Source organism: Lupinus angustifolius, chromosome LG19, assembly GCF_001865875.1.
Source record: "Lupinus angustifolius cultivar Tanjil chromosome LG19, LupAngTanjil_v1.0, whole genome shotgun sequence".
Taxonomy (NCBI): domain Eukaryota; kingdom Viridiplantae; phylum Streptophyta; class Magnoliopsida; order Fabales; family Fabaceae; genus Lupinus; species Lupinus angustifolius.
Window position 1 is genome coordinate 4,820,023 of NC_032027.1, and position 21,112 is coordinate 4,841,134.

The 21,112-nt window shown below is 35.9% G+C and overlaps 1 protein-coding gene across 1 annotated transcript; it reads left to right on the plus strand.

Moving 5' to 3' along the window:
- LOC109334680 (40S ribosomal protein S6-1) lies at window positions 13,272–16,095 on the plus strand. The gene is made up of 6 exons (XM_019570568.1): window positions 13,272–13,370; window positions 13,450–13,514; window positions 14,233–14,290; window positions 14,387–14,495; window positions 14,856–15,128; window positions 15,674–16,095. The coding sequence occupies exons 1-6, from the start codon at window positions 13,365–13,367 to the stop codon at window positions 15,910–15,912; spliced, it is 750 nt and encodes a 249-aa protein (XP_019426113.1). The 5' UTR covers window positions 13,272–13,364; the 3' UTR covers window positions 15,913–16,095.

Sequence of the window (21,112 nt, forward strand, 5' to 3'; positions counted from 1 at the left end):
TGAAGAAATAGAACCATGCTTTACCAAAAATGAAAAGGCGGAGACGAGTAGCCTTTTGGCTAAACTCATCTCTATGAAGTATAAAGGCAAATGGAACATAGGGGAGTACATAATGGAGATGTCTAATCTCGCATCAAAACTCATGTCACTTAAGTTAGAGCTTCGTGATGACTTGCTCGTGCACTTAGTTTTGAACTCGCTTCCTGCACACTTTGGGCAATTGAAAGTAAGTTTTAACACTTAGATGGACTATGTGCTAGAGGAAGAGAGACTTTGGAGAGATAAGACTAGAAGTGCTCACTTAGCTATGACCTCTCAGAATAAGATAAGAAAGAATAATAAGAATGTTGTGAAAGGGCTATTTGTGTTTTTCCTCAGAGAATGTGGAATTTTTCTGCAATACGTTATGCTAGGAAAACCTAGCATGAAGGGTGTCATTGAGCAATTAAACCGAACTCTTAAGGATATAGTGAGAAGTATGACTAGTCATTCTTCCTTTCCAAAGTCTCTTTGGGAGAAAGCTTTAAAGATCGTATTTTACATCCTAAATAACATGCCAAGTAAAGTAGTTAACAAAACCTCATATAAGCTTTGGACTAATAAAAGACCAAGCTTAAAACAGTTGCACATTTGGGGTTTTCCAGTTAAGGCGCGACCTTATAGGCCGTATGAAAGGAAACTGGACTCATGAACTGTTAGCTATTATTTTGTTGGCTATGTTGAACGCTCTCGGGGCTATAAATTTTATGATCCCACTTCAAAACTCTTTTTTGGAGATGGGAAATGCAAGATTTCTTGAGGAAGTTGATTTTGGGAGGAAGAGAACATAAAGAATGTTGTCTTTGAGGAAGAACCTATCAGTAATGGTGAACAAGTTTTTGTGCCTATTACCATTCAATGAATAAATTAGGTAATAGGAGATAATGTTTAGAATATTGTCCCTGACAATATTTCAGAACAAGACAACAATGAGGTTCTCCCTCAAGTACCTATAGAACAAATTCAACAACCTCAAGAAGTAGAAGTGTCATTAAGGAGATCCACTAGAGAGAGGAGAAGTGCAATTCCTGATGATTATATTGTATTTCTTCAAGAAAATGAGGATGACATTGGGTTAACAGAAGATGATCCATTGAACTTTTGTCAAGCCATGAAAAGTTCTAACTCTCAAAAGTGGATCGATGCCATGAAGGATGAGATGAAGTCTATGCATGATAATGACGTTTGGGATCTTGTCGAATTACCTGAAGGTGCGAAACCTATTGGTTGCAAATGGATATTTAAAACCAAAAGGGATTCGATGGGTAATATTGAAAAATATAAAGCTCGTCTATTAGCTAAAGGCTTCACTCAGAAAGAATGCATTGATTATAAAGAAACCTCCTCTCTAGTATCTTCGAAGGATTCTTTTTAGAATAATATTGGCACTAGTGGCTCATTTTGATTTAGAGCTACATCATATGGATGTTAAGACTGCGTTTCTTAATGGTGACATTAAGGAAACAATTCATATGGTGCAACCAGAAAACTTTGTGTCAGATGGCTCAAAGTCTATGGTATGCAAATTAAAGAAATCCATCTATGAGCTTAAACAAGCTTCTCGTCAATGGAATCACAAATTTCATCAAGTTATTAAGTTATTACCTCGTATGTTTTTGAGGCAAATAAGTTGAAGATTGTGTATACCATAAGTTCAGGGGGAGTAAATTTATCTTCCTCGTATTATATGTCGATGATATATTGCTTGCTAGCAGTGATATGAGGCTATTGCATGAGACCGAGAGATTTCTAACGAAGAATTTCGAAATGGAAGATCTTGGGGAAGCTTTTTCGTATTAGGTATTCGGATACTGAGAGATCGCTCTCAAGGTATCCTAAGGTTACCACAAGAAAGCTATATATATAAAGTCCTACATAAATTTGGCATGGAAGGCAGTAAACTACGGGATAACCTTATAGCTAAGGGAGGCAAGTTTAGTCTCGAACAGTGCCCCAATAATGACCTTGAAAGATACGAGATGCAAAAGATCCCTTATGCATCTGCAGTAGGAAGTCTAATGTATGCTCAAGTTTGCACACGTCCCGACATAGCATTTGTTGTGGGAGTTTTGGGCAGATATTTGAGTAATCATGGAATGCATCATTGGAAGGCAGTCAAATGTGTTATGCGTTACTTGAAGAGAACAAAGGAGTACATGCTCACATATCAGAGGCATGAGAATTTAGAGATCATTGCGTACTCTGACTCCGATTTTGCTGGATGTCTAGACAGTAGATATTCCACCACTGGATATGTGTTTGTATTGATTGGAGGTGCTATCTCTTGGAAGTCTACGAAACAGACGCTTATAGCTCATTCAACCATGGCTGCAGAATTCATGGCTTGTTTTGAAACATCAGACCATGGCATATGGTTGCGGAATTTTGTCACTGGCTTATGTGTGGTCGATGGTATTGAAAGACCATTGAGGATTTATTGTGACAACAAGTCCGCGGTTCTTTACTCCAACAATAATAGGAGTTCTACAAAGTCAAAATTCATTGACATAAACTTTCTTGTTGTTAAAGAAAGTGTTCAAAATGGACATGTTTCCATAGAACATATAGGGACAAATTTTATGCTAGCTGATTCACTGACTAAGGGTTTGGTACCTAAAGTCTTTCATGAGCATGTTGCTCATATGGGTGTTGTTCCTTAGGATACCTTAGTTCAATGAGAGTCTATATGTTTTATGTATTGCTTTGAATATTATATACAGCTTTTATGTATAATAAAGTTGATTGTTTATTGTTTCATTTTGAAATTGTGCATTGTAACAATTGGGTTGCAATTAAAGACTTTGGATTGATCTCACTAAAGAATAAAGAATGGCCAGTTGGAAATAGACATGTTTATGATCATATTGCCTGAAATTTCCAAGTCACTCATCCATATTTGATCTATGTCATTGAGTATATTAATATGGTGATCATCGTGGTCGAGTCACACTTAAATGTGATGAAAATTGTGGTGGTTCCATAGTTGATATATGAGATGGACCAGATTGTATTAAGGAAAAGTGTAAATGTAAATAGCATACGGATGTGCGCCTAAAGAACCTGTGATATAATTGTTTCAGGAAGATATGAAGCCCAAGTGGGAGATTTCTAGAAATTTATAATTTCTAATTAAGGTGGACATCATATATTTGATACAATGATATCAGCTATTTATTTTCGGGGTTATATTATAAGTGATCTAATTACTAGGACCCCTTAGATTTGTAAAAGCTGATAACGGATATGGACTTAAGGGTGGATACCCATCAGGTTAACCCATAGGTAGGGGTGTCAAAACGGGCCGCCCGGCCCGTTTAGCCCGTGCCCGCAAATGCCCGCAATAATTTAAGCGGGTCGGGCATGCCCGCAGTTGTTTAACGGACAAAAAGTCATGCCCTGTCCGTTTTAAAACGGGCTAACGGGCTAACGGGCGGCCCGCGGGCATTAGGCAGTACATTAGGCAATGGTGAATGCTAAGTTATCAAGTACATTAGGCAGTAAATCAATAGATTTTACATAACCACATTACATAATAATTAAAAGTCTCTATAATAATATTTCAAAACATGTCTCTCTAACCATATTAGATAATAATTCTCTTTAACAAGTCTGCAATAATAATTATAAAATAACTAGGAAGTAATAAAGTCTTGGATTAAAATTTTAAAGTGTAGAATGTAATGCCCGCGGGCAGCCCGCAGAGCCCGTTTAAAATGCCCGCTAATAAAGCGGGCAAACGGGCCGGGCAATATGGGCTAACAGGCAAAAATATCATGCCCTGCCCGTATTTTTTTGCGGGCAATGCCCATATTGACATACCTACCCATAGGGGATAATGAGAACCCTATAAGTTAACGCATAAGGAAGGTTATGGTCCCCAACACACCAAATCAAATTCAGTTTTCTCCTCTCCCCATCAGAGTGAAAACGCAAGTCCCAAGAGGAATCAGGGGTTTGGTTGAGGAAGATCATCATACCGCAAAACCTCTTTCAGAAACGTAGATCAAAGGACCACATCTAGGAGCATGGATTCAGGTATGACACTATGGTCTTTGTTTCATTCATATATGTGTGTGAGAATCATGAGATTCAAGATCCTAGGATTGGTATTGTACCAATCATAAGGAATTTCTAACACTCCATTCATTGGGACAATCCCTTTTGTAATACCCAGTCTGTTTGAAATTATAGCACTTTACTGGTGTTCTTCCCCTGGAATTTGGTCTTTTCCTTTTGGTATGATCTCCACTTCTTTGTCTCCTCCCACGCGTTTGGCTCTCTTTCACATACAGACCATCACCTTGAGACCCTTCACCTACACTCTGTCTTCTTTGAGTGTAGACAGAAGTGCAGATGTGATCTCATCCAATTTGATTGAGTCTTTCCTATACGTGAATATTGTCACCAAGTGTTCATAGGAATTTGGCAAATAACACATTAATATTATTGCTTTGTCCTCATCATCAACCTTCACATCAAGTTTTTGCAAGTCATTGATCACTTGATTAAAATTGTTGTGATGTTGTTGCAAATCAGCACCCTCCTGCATCTTCAAGCCATAGAGCCTTTGTTTCAAATACAACTTATTTTTTAGAGACTTGTACAAGAACCACTTCTCTAATGTCTCCCATACCTCTGTTGGTGACGTCAGATCCATAACATGATACATCACTTCATCTAATAGATAGAGTCGTATGGTTCCTTCAACCTTTGTCTTCAACTCTTCCCAATCCAGTTGATCCATAACATTTGGTTTATTCTCACGCAGCACCTTGGGTAGACCTTGTTGAGCCAACACATCTTTAACTCTCCATTGCCACAATCCGAAATTACCTATTCCATCGAACTTCCCCACCTCAAATTTGACACTCGGGTTAAGAGTCATTTGATACCAATTGTTGGCAACAAGCGAGCAATCAAATAGTAAAAGAGTATAGAGAAAAGAAAATAACACAAGATGTTTGGTAACGAGGTTCGGCCAATTGTGTCTACATCCCCTGGAGCGTTGAGAGGCTACCACTATGTATTATTAGAGAATAAGGATTTGTGTTTTGATTATTCTTCTCCTTGTTACATTAGGTTTACATAACATAAATACATAGTCCTCTACTCCAACCCTTTTACATCAGCCCAAACCCATAACTTGTATTGTTGTTATCTAGAAATATGAGCCATTGCACAGCAATAGAATAAAGTCTTGGGACATTGAAGCTGGCAAAAAAAATCCTACAGAACAGAGCCTCCAAATTGTAATAAGATGGTCGCTCCTAGTGTAACGAATGGAGCTACTTTGAGGGTCATGAATAAAAACATGAAGAAAAAAAAAAGACATCTCTACATTAATGGAGAGGATCCTTTGTACAAGTGATTACATTATATTAAGGAAGTGAAAACCTTCTTCTCTCTTAGAACAACAAAATCCTACTAGTTAAACTATATAAGTCAGAATCTAGTGAGCTTACAACTATCTCAATTGGGATTTCATTACATCCAAGTAGTTAAACTGGACTATGATGTGAATTCTATGTTGGGTGGAAATGGGATATCAATTGCTTGATTGACCAATGATATTGGTTGGAGATGAAATATTGATATTGATGACATCTAAAGGAAATATATGTACATATATATAGAGGTATTTACATATACAAATATATGATTTGTGATTGAAATAAGTTCATCTTTAGAGGAACATTATGTACCAATACATGATAGAAATATCTTTGAAAATGAATAGGGGTTGTCAATAACAGTGAATCATCATGAAACCTTGAAGGTCTTAATTGATCCTTTATAGATTAATATAACATTACTTAACCAAGTAGTTATAACACCCATTAGAGTTATTCAGTATTAGTAAAATATTATCTAATAAGAGGGTGGCTTGGTTTGATATGTGCAATTAAATGTTTCATTTTGTTGTCACTTAGGATGACTTATACTCTCAATTTCACTTCGAAAGAAGTTGAATCGAAAAGAAATGGAAGCTAAGTTGAAAATGAAAAGATTAAATATAAGTACATATATATTGTATTTGACATTGAGCTATTTAGGGATTTTGACCCTTCTAGATGTATTAGGAACGTCATTTCTACATATTGCATCCTTTGTTTTTTTATTTCCTTGTATGCATGAAATTTTTGTTATACAAAGGGCAGACAACAGCAAGTCTCTCCTGAAGAAGATAGACGATTAGGTTCCCATTAGTCGGGAAAATTGACCAATTCTCATATATTATTTATCCATAAAGGATTGGAGCATATAATAATTATGTATCTAGATTTGTTTTTATTTATTGATAGTTGGATGTTTTGTTCATGATTCAACTTACATTTGATATTTTAGATTAATTGTATTTTGTCTACTTCGATTTGTTTACGTTGAGATTCATTTCAACTTGATGTTGAGACTTTTAAGTTCTTTTTATTGTACACAACTTTGGTTCCTTATTCGTTAACTCCTACAATTTATTTCACACATTTAAGCAAATCATTAAAAAGGTTTGTTATCATAACTAGTCGAATAAGGATCCTTCCTATATGTGACAACCAAAAGGATATGTTCAAAGGTTATTTTGTACCGCTCTTTATTGTGACAACAAAAACAATATGTTCATAGATTATTTTGTACCGCTCTTTATTGTAACAACTAAAACGATATATTCAAAGGTTATTTTGCAACACTTTTTGCTGTGGCAACCAAAATCCATTCTAATTATCACTTTAATAATATATATTTTTTTTAGTTTTTCAAGTTATTTATTACTTTACCAAGAATTGTTAACTAATTTTTTACTTTCCTTCTTTGTCTTATAGTGTCATATATTAATTATTCAATCTAGTTCTCTCAAAGATGGAAGTTATATTGATAATTTCAAGATTCATTATTATGAATATTTTAGTCAAAAATATATTATATTTGCATTCTATTTAACACTTTTCATAATCACCTTTTGTATATGTGTTTTAGGACTAAAATTCATTTTTGATCTTCAACTTTTATTGTACGATTTTAGTCCCCTAATATTTTATGTGTAATTTAAGTCCTCCAACTTACATAAAAATAATTATCATGTTAAATTTCCATCCAAAACCTTAATGGATATTTAACAGAACGAATATCTAAAATGATATTTTTTTAACAGCAATGAAATCTTTATTAAACAAGAGATAAAAAATTAGGAGAATAAGTGTTACTCCTATCACGATCCCTCAAATTAACAAAGGGATAGACAATTTGAAGGGTGTCTCACCCAATCAACAAAAGAATAAGAGAACAAAGGAAAGTGGACGTTGAGAAGGCTCCAATAATTCAAAAAAATAAGCTTCATCATATCATCTGGGTGGTCTAAATCGTGGCAAACCAGAGTGCCTTCCACCAATGTTGTTTCTTGTTATCTAACCTTATGGTATTTTCATGGAGTGAGAAAAAAGTCTTGACATCATTATGAATAGTAGAGGTTAGCCCAAAACACGAATAAAGCTTTTGTCAAACAAAATAGGATATAGAACATGAGAAGGACAAGTGAGTAGTAGATTCCTCCAACTCACCACAAAGAGAACAAATGGTGGTATCTTGAGCACCTAAACCACCTCTAAGAGAAAGGTTCACTTTAGTTGGGACCACATCCAAGGCAATTTTCCAAACTAAGCACTTCATCTTAGTTTGAACATTACAATCCCAAAGTCTTTAGAAAAAAGTAAGTGTATCGCATCCTTCCACCTATTGCAGAGTTTGGTAAGCATTCTTAACCATTATTGCCCACTCTTATTATGAATCCAAGTCCAAGTATGAGCAATATGTTGATTAGGTATAGAACCGTTAATGTATCTTAGAAGTTCATGATGTTCCTCTTCCTCTCAAGCGAACAAGTTCCTTCTCCATGTCAAACTCCAAGACCGCACCCTATTACTCCATGCACCCAAGAAATCAATAGTTACATCTTTATCCAAAGCCACCTGAAACAATCTAGCAAAGGAACTTTTGAGGGTATCTCTCCTCACCCATATATCAGTCCAAAATTTTATAGAAGAGTCACTTCCTAAAGACTTACGAATTCAATCACTTACCCACCTGCCACTTATTCCTTCCTTGTTTCGACTAAGACTACCTAATTCCTTCCACCAAGAGGAACCTCTCCTAAAACACACTAAAGCACCATCCCCTCCACACCTCAAAAACCCACCCACATACCTCAATTTTAAGACTTTCACCCATAGAGAATCTCCCTCACATAACAATCTCCATCTCCATTTATCTAACAAAAGCCAAGTTAAATAGGAATAAATTTTTAATCCCCAGATCACCTTCCTCTTTAGGCCTATATATTTTTTCCACCTCACCCAATGAATCCATTTTTTCTCCTCCCCCTTACCTCATAGAAAACGCCTTTGAATTTTTTTAATCATATTAATAACAAAAATTGGGGCTTTATAGAAGGAAAAGAAATAGATAGGTAAAGAACATAATATTGACTTTAGGATAGTTACCCTACTACTAAAGGAGATGAGCTTGTGCTTCCAAAAAGAGAGCTTCTTTTTAAAAGAATCTATGATAGGAGACCAAGTAGAGAGCTTTTTAGGATTTGTACCAACTGGAATTCCCAAAAAATTGAATGGGACAGAGCCAACAACACAATACAATTTATTCACCGCCTTCATAACAAAATCACTACTCAAGTTAAGATGCGTGACATCTTTTATGGAAGTTAATTTTCATCCCATAAGCCAACTCGAAGCATTTAAGGATGCTTTTAAGCACCACTATATTATTGCTCAGAATTTTCGCCGATTAGAAGGGTGTCATCTTCATATTGAAGATGAGAAACATAAACCTCATCTTTACCAACCTTATACCCTGAATAGATGTTCTTCGAAGTTTTTGTTCGCACCACTAAGACCTTCAACAACAATTAGAAGGAAAAAAATGTGCTAAAGGATCTCCTTGCCTCAATCCTCTTTCCATAGTAAACTCATTAGTAGGGCTCCCATTAACCAAAATTGATACAAAATTTGTATGAAGTAGATTTTTAATCCACATCCTCCATTTGTGGCAAAAACTCATCCTCTCCATCATGTAAAGTAGGAAATCCCAATTCACAGAATCATACGCTTTTTCAAAGTCCATTTTAAAGATGAAGCAATCTCCTCTCTTCTTCTTCCTAGCTTGATCAATTAATTTGTTTGCCACTATCACCCAATCCAAGATGAACCTACCTTCGATGAAAGTAGATTGACAGTTAGAAATAACCAAGTGGATCACCCTTTTAAGTCTAGCAACAAGCAGCTTCGAGATAATCTTTTGAATATAATCAATAAGAGAGATGGGTCTGTATTCATTTAGACCGTAAGGACAATTGTTCTTTGGGATTAGGACAATAAGCGATACATTACAACCTAAAGCTAGGTTCCCGAATCTATAGAAATCATCCACCATATTTATCAAATCGTCCTTAAGGTAATCTTAAAACTTTTTAAAGAAAGTAAAATTAAAACCCATCTAAATCGTACTTAAGGTAATCCTAAAATGACATTATATGTGTCATTTCTAAATGATTTCCAAAATTATAAAGTGATGTTTTGGAATTGTCCATTTTTATGCATAATTTGCCCCTAATTTTTTACCTATGTTTTTTCCTTCTCAAACTTACATGATTTTACAAAAATGAACATCGTTCAATATACTTAATATAATAATCGTAATATAATAAGTTATACAAATATAAATAATCACACTATAATAACATAATTTTCTCAATTGTGCAAAATTCGTTGCCATATTATTATAATTAACAAAGTATAGTCAGTCAATGAAAATTAAATAATTATTAAAAAAAAACCCATTTTTATTTGTTTCATGAAAAATATATTATCAATTTAACCTAGTCATAAATGTAAGTTAAATTAGATTATTGTTAGATAAATTACAAATTAGAAAAGAAAGAAAAATTACATTTTAATATTCAACAAAATTTATTCTCTCATTTCTTTTATCGTTGGTCCTCTTCGCTATGAGCATGCATTGGTTGGTTATCAATGTGCATGATAAATATGTACTTCATGTTCAATTGAAGATGATGAGATTATCATTGTATATGTTATTTCATTTTTATTAGGTATATTAAAAGGATAATCATTCTTGTATAAATTTGTAAGTTGGGATATGAAAAATTCACATAATAAAAAAGATGTGAGACCAAAATTACACGTTATAATTATGGGTGTCATATAAAATTACACAATAATGTCATGACATGTAGAAAATACCTTTAGGGTGGTGGATGAACTTTTAAATGAAAAACTAATTTTCCAAATCTATATAAATTTGGGGATGAAAAAAATAAGAAGACTGAAATGGCAAAAAGAGTTTATATACCAAAATTACATTTTAACTTTATTTTTAATCTACAATTAAAATGGGGCCGAAACATTACTCAAATTGCTCGTCACGGTTGCCTTCATTAATGCAATATTAGGAGGCACTGTCTTTTCATTTATCATCATTTTTTTTATAGTGCTTTGGATGATTTGATCACAACTTATTATGTGTAGGAGTAAGAATATCTTCATTAATAATTAGACAAATATCACATAATAATACATAATTATTTGTTTGTTTGAGAGTTAAATCAAATCGACATAACATATAAATGTGAGGAACAATTTTTAATAAAAAAATCACTTTTTTTGAAGAAAAAAACCTTCAAAAAAACGCCCATTTAAATAGATACTGATCATATAGCACAATGTAAATTATTCTTATGAGACATATTTTGTATAACAATCACAAACATAGCATAACTTGTGAAAGAAAAAACACACAACAAAAAAGTTCACAAACAAAGCAACCTTCATTATTTAAGATGATTGCAATTCATGAATGAGAGAATTCAAATCCATGTAAGATGATCCTCCAACTTCAATAGACTCTCTAGCTTTCTGAGCAAGCAACGTAACTTGGCTTTGTTTCTAAGTTCCTCACCTTCTTCTCCTATCATTATCCGATTCACAGCATTTTCTATTGCATCCTTTTTAACATCACCTTCTAATTTCACACAAATGGTGTTCTTTCCTAGAACACAAAGGTACGGAACAATAGTTGATCGGTTGCTGAGGATAGAGAAGAGGAAGAACGTCAACGTAGCAGGATGATGTAGAAGAGCTGGACCCGCCGATGGAGGTACCTGAAAAGGTTCTCCGACGATCAAGTCAATATATGAGCTTGGTGTTAAGTGTATGGGAGTATGAGAATATGAAAAGAGAAAGTAATAGAATGAATAATGCTAGAGAGTAGAGAGATTAAGATACTTCCTATTGGTATAGACTTCTATTTATATGGGGAGAGCTGATTTTGGGCTTTTGGCAGATAGCGTAGCGCGTAGCCGACCAAGAGTATTGTCGGGGGTTGCTTTTTCCGTGTCAGGCGGTCTGCCAAGACCGTACTCTGCGCTACTCTTGTCTTTTAGTTTGTGGCTGGTTTGGTAGCCGTTCTGCAGCCTGTCTGCCGTGTTGGCAGGTGGGTTGGTGAGGTACAGAGGGTATGCCAGGAAATGTCTCCAAGGTCAACTCTGGTGGGTCAAACACACGAGACCTACCTCGGCGACCAAGCATGTGGGTCTTTGGGTCGCCGGGTAGGAACAATTGCCCTTAGTCTGCCAGGATGCTGGGCGAGCATGTTGGGAGACTCTATACGGGCCTCACGCGACTTGGATTACTTCGTGGTGGAACAGTTGTCCTCAGTATGCCAGGATGCTGGGAGAGCATGTCGGGAGACTCTAACGATCTTCAGACGACCTCTTCTTGGGTGATCCGACTGTATGAGACTTGGTAACCTGGGATTGAAAGGTGCTGTTTTGAGCTCGCCAGGGGCGAGCATTGTTAGAAACGTCCCTCGACCTAGTGATCGCCTAACTGGGCGAGTTGGTTTAGCAACTAGGTGCTCTTCTTGTTTGAGATTTTATGACGTGCCTCTTTGGACCTTTGCACCACGTGGCAGGTATTAATGACCTTGGGCAATGTATCCGTTGGGGTGGGACGTCTCATCATTACTTGCCGTGACCCTTGATGTCCGCCGAACTTTGTCATGACGTGGGAGTGACTGCTGGTTGTCCAAGTGCCAGCACATGACATGACCTTTGATTTCCGCCGAATTTTCCTTGTTTTTCGGGTTTCCGTTGGATTGCACTTGAGTGTTTTCCTACGGTCCTGATGAGGATGGGGATGGGCCTGGCCACTGGGCCCATGGCTCAGGTCTTTCTATAAACAGAGGACGCCTCGTGGCTTTTCCTCTTTTACGTGTTTCCATCCTTCCTGAATTCTCTCTGCGATTTTTGCTCCCATCGTGTTCTTCTTCGAGATTCTCCTTATTTTCAACTTCTTCCAACTTCTTCCTCTAATCCAGGTAACACTCGTTTCTCATGGTTTACATTTGCGATTATGAATCTGATTCTGGTGTGGAGATCCTTCCTGGACCTCCACCGTGTTTCCAAAAACCGCCGCCCTCATATTATGCATTGGTGGAGGTTCCCGAGCCGTTGAGCATCGTCCCCCCTCCTCCCAAAGGTGGAGGTGCAGGGTTCCAATGGAGAGGTGCCGACGATTACCTGGCCTCACTTCGTGCCAAGTATGGGTCTATTTTAAGTGACAGCTCTGAGTCTGAGTCTGCGTCTGATGACTCTTGTGATGGCAGGTTCATGACGACGAGGACGTATAAGGCCAAGGACCCTCAACTGTCTATTCCTGCGGAGATGGCCGGGGATGAATCCCGCTACTGGTGGGTACTCCTAGCACGTTCCCCTATGGAACTCCCCTCAACATACACGTGGCCAAAAGGTCTTTTCATGGCTTCGAGATCAACGCCCCTAGGTCGGGGAAAGAGTTTGCTACAATTTTGTAGAGGAGAAGAGTGATAAGTACACCTTCTTCCTCTATAAGGCGTACTGTTGGCGTCTGGGGCTTTGCCTTCCTCTGGAGGAATGAGACGTGCAAGTCCTGGAGCATTTGCAGATTGCTCCTAGCCAACTGACCCCCAACTCCTGGGGGTTCATCCGAGCATTTGATTATAAACCCCATAATAGATTAATTCTTTATTAAAAATGTGAGGGATAACAAAAATAATACTAGGCTACTCTACACAAAAAAATTTAATAGTTGGTCCAAGCTATTTATGCGGTTTGTAATAGTCCAGCCCATTTGGGCCCAAAATAACTCGATTAAGAGAAAGTATAAAAAATCAGATTGTGTGAAACCCTATTTCCTTCAGTTTCAAAGCTTAGCCGCATTTTCTAAGTTTCGAACGCAGCGTCTGTACAAGGACGAGATTGCAAAATGAAGGTGCTTCTTTCGAAACCCTAATTTCTTCAGTGCTTTGATTTGATTTTGTTGCTCAATTATTATTCAACTTTTTTTGCAGTTCAACATCGCAAACCCCACCACTGGATGCCAGAAGAAGCTGGAAATCGATGATGACCTTAAGCTGTAATTTCTTCATTTTCCTTTTTATTTGTCGTTTTCTAACGTTGAATTCGTTTATTATTGGCTTGTGTTCTTTATGTTGGGAATACTCCGTTCGTGTTGATTTTGCATACTGATTGCATCTGTGATGGTTATTTGTGTTTATGACATGGTTTTTTATTATGAGATTTTTTGTTAAAATTTGACAGATTTATCATTATTTGTTGATTAAAATAACTGCAGTGCAAGTCTAGCATTTTTTTCATACTTTTATTAGTATGAAACTATGAATTGCATAACCTACAATAATGAAATTTGGTTTTCACTATAGTCAGTGTAGTTATTAGAAGGAATTCTTAAGTGTGATGCACATTTTTTGGTTACTATATGAAGTCGTTTCTGTTATGATGTTATTGTACTTTACGCATTAGATGTGTGTACACTCTAGGCAAGATAAGACTACGATATAGGATAACTGCGCTTGAGAGAAACTTGATGTAACACCTATCATGCCATATATTGTTTGGACATGTGTGGAATAAACCTGTAGAAGCTCTTCAGATGTGGGGCATCCCATGATGACTTGAAATACTATACGAAACCATTAAATATAATCTAAGTCTAACTGGTATATCTCTACCATTTATGGTGGGAAAACATGACATTGTTTGGTTCGTGTGACTGAGCTCTCCAAATGTAAAGTGATTTGGTTTTTGTAATGTTATTCTACTTTAAATTGCAGCCGGGCATTTTGGGACAAGAGGATCTCACAGGAAGTACTTGGTGATGCTCTAGGCGAGGTAAGATATTTGATTGTGAACTTTCAATGCCAGTTTTAGTTACAATGTGTATATAATGATGCTTGTAAGTCACCTTTATAATTATGCTACTGACAGGAATTCAAAGGATATGTCTTCAAGATCACTGGAGGATGTGACAAACAAGGATTCCCAATGAAGCAGGGAGTGTTGACCCCTGGCCGTGTCCGTCTTTTGCTTCACAGAGGTATGGTTATTATAAAGCATCAATGTATTTTTTAAATCTTTCAGAATGTTGTAAACAGTTCATAATTATAATTGTTTTAGGCTATGCATATCCGGGATTAAACTACCGTATTTACATTTAGCTCTGCCTTTAGGTTTTTTTACTGTAATCCTATTTCTTGGTTCTTTGACAACATATATTGTCTTGGTCTTGTTGTAACAAATGCAATACTTATGGAAAGAATTGTTTTGGGACGATGTGTGACTCTATGCAAAGAATTCTGGCTTTCTTTTGAAGCCTACTTGTTTGCACGTGCCTTGATTCTCATTCTAGTTTGTTGGTAGACTTCATTAATATTATTTACATTATGCACATGAGCAGGGACACCTTGTTTCCGTGGATACGGAAGGCGTACAGGAGAACGTAGGAGAAAGTCTGTTCGTGGTTGCATTGTCAGCCCAGACCTGTCTGTTTTGAATTTGGTTATTGTGAAGAAGGGTGATAATGATTTACCTGGGTTGACTGACATTGAGAAGCCAAGGATGAGGGGTCCAAAGAGAGCATCTAAAATCCGCAAGCTGTTCAACCTGTCCAAGGAGGATGATGTGAGGAAGTATGTTAACACTTACCGTCGAACCTTTACAACTAAAAATGGTAAGTGTTTGTTGCCCAGCGCCCACTAATTATATATCATAATCTTTATGCTGTGGCACCTACCTCTGGAAGTGGGGCTCATGAATTTTTTTCAATGAATAACTACTGAATAAACCCATCTCCATTATTAATTGCCTGCTTCTAAGTTTGAATCTGTTATTGTTTGATGCTGACTTCAACCAGAGTTCATATGGTGTTTCTCTACTATTGGCTCATTTGAATATATGATAGCTAATATTTTTGGTCTTATGTAGACATGCAACCTTTTTAATTTAGAGTATAGACTTACACTCGTGAATAGTAGTTTTGCTTATCCTCATTTTGTGGACAATTAAACTTGACATATGCTGATTTTCTGTTCCCCACTCTTCCAAATATGAAATCAACCCATGCATGCTAATCATTTATCATGGAGATTGTAGGGGATTCTAAAGTATCCATTTGAATACAAGAGTTTTTTTGTCATAATTTGTTGAGACTTCAATTACATTTTGGAGTGATAGATTATGAATTTTAGTACTAACTAGTGGATGTTTGATTGCCAGGGAAAAAGGTGAGCAAAGCACCCAAGATTCAACGACTGGTCACTCCTTTGACACTCCAAAGGAAGCGAGCAAGAATTGCAGATAAAAAGAAGAGAATTGCGAAGGCAAAATCCGATGCAGCTGAGTATCAAAAGCTCCTTGCTTCCAGGTTGAAGGAGCAGAGGGAACGTCGTAGTGAGAGTTTGGCAAAGAAGAGATCTAGACTTTCCAGTGCCACCAAGCCATCTGTCACCGCATAATAAAGCTTTCTTTCAGAAATAGACATGAATTTTGAACTTCATCCTAGTTTTTAGAAGTCTTATTCCATGAGGATGGTTGTTTTTAAACTATATTTGTGATTTTGCTATTTAAATACATTAAGTTTCTTTATTTCTGAATGTTGTGTTTGAGAATTCAATTGAATTGAAGGAGTTTTGCCTGTTTCTTTAATTAAATATCTTTAGTGTTATTTAAAGGATTTTTTATCTTTTATATAATAGGTGGTTGAGAGTACGCAAAACTCAATGGGAAGTCTATGCGATGCCCTTTAGTTTTTTTACTTTCCCCCCTGAGCTGACATTTTCCTTCAGATCAAACCCTTGACATTATATATTGATAATGGAGTATTTTTTATACTTTTACCAAATCATACTAGTTATATATTAACAATAGTTGACTATAAATCAATGATGAATGATAGGTTAAAAGTGTAAATATTTTTACAATATTGGTGCACAGATTTTGAAAAACCTTAACCCAATAAAAGCAAAGAGAGTAAATAATTAAATACCCTAGTCACCAAAACGGAAGGCTTTGTTGCATTTGCACGAGGATTATTTTTTGGAAAGTGATATAACAAGAGAGTAGCATATCTAAATCCTCCTCATAAATAATTGTTTTTTATTTTTTGAATAAATACTAAAATCCCTACTTTATTGAGATTATACAAATTATCTGGATGTTTTGTACCTACATAAATCATACATTATTACACTAACTACTCATGCATTAAAAATAAGTACCATAAACTCAAATAGTGTAAAAATCAATATTTATTCATTATTTTTTGTTCGTTGCAAAGTGCATTAATAACTCTAAGGAGATATTGTTTGAATCACCTCTGTAATGTAACAAAAATAATGAAGGGGTGTTAACTCGGATAGTATTTGAAAATGTCTCCCAAATATATTATATTTTATTTAATTATACTTATAATTTTTTTTGTTTAAAAGATTACCCTACCTCTCTTAATATAACAGTATTATGTATATATATAAATTAAATGGTTTGTGTTGGGTGTAGATTATACTCATCTCTCACTAAAACTCATGGTTATGTATAATTTAATATTTATTTTTTAATGATTGGTTTATGAATGGAAGGATGGGTAAGAAGATTTAAAATTTTATTTTGGGTATGGACATTTAGCTTCTATAATGGGCTAAAATATGGTAGAAAAATTGGGCTTATAGTTGTCTTTTCGGCTCAAATGAATTTATGTTTTTTATTTGTATATATTTTGTGCCTACTACACGAGTTTGAGAACACTTGTGGGGGAAGAACGTAACTGAAGTGGTTGGCTGTTGTAGTAGTTCGTGTAGTGGATCTAGTCGTCACCATATTATGTCAGAACTCAGAAGAGAGAAGACCAAGAACTCATGCATGGCATCATGGTATTGGATGTGGACACTTGAAACCAGAATTTCAATAATTCAGAACTTACTACAATAGATGGTTTTTTCTCTCTCTTTTTTGGACAAAAAATCATACCAGGCTAAAATTATAAAAAATATAATTCAGTTCTTCAATTTGTCTACTCTTATTATTGTGGGAACATCACCTTTAAATATGATTATAATGGTATTTTCTTACTTTATGAGTAAAAATTTAATATTATTCAATGATATAGTTGTTTTTCATAATAAGTGTCATTGTCAGAAATCAAATCATGAACGTTTTAGTCTATTTGGAGATCTAGTGGAACCTTATATCATTAGACAAATGTCTTATTAATAATATAATATAAGATTTTAATATATATGTTGTTGTTTCTTTTGAATTATATTTTAAGAATTAATATATGAATGATAAATAATATGTTAAGAGAGTAAAATACTTACAATCTTAACGGAGTTTTTAGAGTTCCAGACCATCATAATTGAGTTGTATGTTTTAATATACTCAAATATCATATATTACTAGATTGAATCTATAATATATGATTATCTTGTTGTTGTTAATTGAGTTGTAATTTAAATATAATCTTATCATTTATAATAATTTATGCTTATATAATAAATTGTTTTGCTAACTTATACTTGAGTTAAACACTTTTTATCATTCTAAACTTCTAACTAGTATCTTTAAGTTTGTAACATCGTGTTTTTTCTGTTCACGTTTAATTCATCAATTAACTACTAACAAATTAATTCTAGAAATTAATCGGCAATGTTCTAGGCTAAACCTAATTTGAGTTTTAGTCTTGTATTATGATTTTCTTATCTGCCCTAATTTTTCAAGATTTTTGGAGAATAAAAGTCGAAGTTGCATTACGATTTTGCCATTGACTTCAAAATATTATTTCGAGCCAAAATAGACATCAAATTTGTCCATAACCCATCTCTAAATATTTTAACCTCCAAATTCAAGCTTAAGCGTTTCAGGCGAAAAGCTTAAATCAGGAGATTGTGCATCCCCGGACGAAGTTACCCGACAATATCCGGGCACAAATTTAACCATGAAATCTCGTCACATCAATCAAGTCGGTGTATTGGTCGCATCATGAGTCAATTGCTTCTCACGCTTAAGCGTCAGCTCTCGCTTGGGCGAGAGGTCTATAGGAGGATTGACTTGCTTTTAACACTTGAGCGCCAGAACTCACTTAAGCGAGAGGTCTCCAAGAGGATTGACTTATTTTTATCACTTGAGCACTAGACCTCGATTGGGCAAGAGGTCTCTAGAAGGATTGACTTATTTTATCGCTTGAGCGTCAGCTCTCGCTTGGAGGAGAGCCCAATGATAACCTTTCTATCAAGGTTTCATTTTTCTTCAATTTCCAATTTCCTCAATTCTATTCCTCTTCAAAGAAACCTATAAAACTCATTCATTGTGGATAATGTACCTCAAATATGCAAACTTCTTAAGAAAGAACAATTACACTAGATTCTTGGGAGTTTATACAACAAATGCATCATAACCAAAGTAATAAGTTGTAAAAATTACATAGTTAAGGGCAAGGCCCGAAAGTGTTATGTTACTCCAACGCATCGTCTGACCATAAGAGGCTTGATCATTAGGTCGTTTAGGGTAATTCAACGATGGTTCGTAGTGGAGATGAGGTTTTCTCTGTTGCATAAAAAGTTAAGATTGGGTCCCACTAGAAGCATTCTCGATGGCAGATGTCTTAGGTTGATCCGATCGTTATAAAAGAATGATTAAAAGATTTAATCTGCTAATCTCAATTCGTGTGCATATTCATTGTGAATAATGAAGTAGTGGAGAGGAAAATTTTGGGAGACGAACGAGTCTTGAGAAGTTAAGAGGGTCGGTGATGACGGTGATGCATAAGCAAAGCCTTGAGGGAGGGTCTAGGTAAGACGATTCCCATGTATTCCTGGATGAGATATTCTGTTGGATCGGACAGTTCTCACAGCGCCAACTAGATAATCTCTGACAAACCCTCTTTGTAATAAGGATCGATGAGAGGGATGCCGAGAAAGTGTTTGAGACGACACCGTCCTTAAATGGATAGTTCTGTTGGAACAGAACGATCACACATCCTTGCGAGGAATGAATTTGGTGCGTTCAAATCGGCTTGTTATGAGACTTGTACTCTGAGTTATTTCTGAATAGTTTATTGGGAGGATATTAGCATAAAGATGAATGAACCAAACAATATTCATGTATTGTACTCGTGGATATTTATTCTCAAATCCTGAGTTACAAGCATCATTCATCATCAACACATACGTGTATGATAACATGTTATATTTGTATTTGATTTCTTGTCTTAGTATGATATTCTGTGTAATTTCATGACGTCAGTGAAGAATATTCATTAAATGTTTTACTCTTTCTCTTTCTTTCTAGTGTACTTGTATACATCATTGTTCAGATGGACCGATCGATTATGATTCAGAATTACCATTCACGATGTTCCACGAGGGGACTTGGAGAGTTGATGAAGAGCGATACACCTACACTGACCCCTGAGACCTAGAGCTAGAGCTTGTGTGTGACAGCTCCATTATGCGTTTTCTAGCAAACCATACCGTTAAAGAGACTTCCTTCACCTTACCGGGCAAGAGGCCTATACCCGTTAATCCATCTACCCAGCGTATGACTCCGTGTAGACCACCAGCTGCTTCGAAACCAGTTCTCTGAGGGACCTTGTGATGACCACTCTTCTTCACCTCTGGGAAAGGGTAGGCGATCTTCGAAAGATGTTGAAGAGGTCGTTAGGGCCAACAATGTTGCAGGACTGTCATGGAGGCGGATGAGTTGGGAGGATGAGACGAGCTCTATTGGTTCAAGGAGGGACGATTTGAGCGCCCTGCCAGAGCAGATGGCGTTTGATAGGCGAGGGTTAGGACTCTATGTTCTGATTTTGACACGATGTAGGAGATGGAGGTTGACGATAACGTCAACTGTGTGGAGTTAGTCTGTATAGAGGACTATGTGGAGGTAGTAGACCTCTCATTGGACTCAGAGCCTAAGGAGGATCCGAGTGAGGGCTTTAGTACCCCCACTAGTCTTGGAGCTAGGCGTTAGGAGCTGCTTCTCTTATTTTGCTTTTTGAAACATGGATACCTGTGTAGGATACTTTTGTAATGCTGATGCCCTCAACTTATTTTGTACTTATTTTTACTCTACAGTTTTAAGTTTAGCGTTGATTAGATTTCGCCTTGTATTTTGTAACCACATTCTACTGAACTAAGCAACACCTTGTTGTATGTGTTGTAGGGTTAAGTCTTTTATAATGAAAATCATTCAGAAACGTGTCGTGTCATTTTCAATTACCTTTAAGTATCATTTCCAAATAAAAATTCTAACATGCTACAATACAACAATTCACCATATTCGCTTTATATATATTGGGTTTTCTATCCGTCGATGAACATTATGGATGCATTATCTCCCTATAATGAATTCTATTAGCATTGACTTTTTTCTCATCAACAACCTTTCCAATGGTGATTATACCATTGACTTAGTTTCCAACCAACAATCACTCATTTGATACATTTTCCTCAATTGATCAATCATATTAGCAATGATATTTTTCTCTTCGACAATGTAGCGACCAAAAAAATATATGGTTTTATGGAGCTGCCACCAATATTTTATTTAGAAAAATATTGGAAAAATCTTTTGATTGATAAAATTGACTGGTCTTATAGAAAATTTGAGTCCGGAAGTCGGTTACGAGTGAGAAATGTATTAGCCAGTGTTATGAAACCC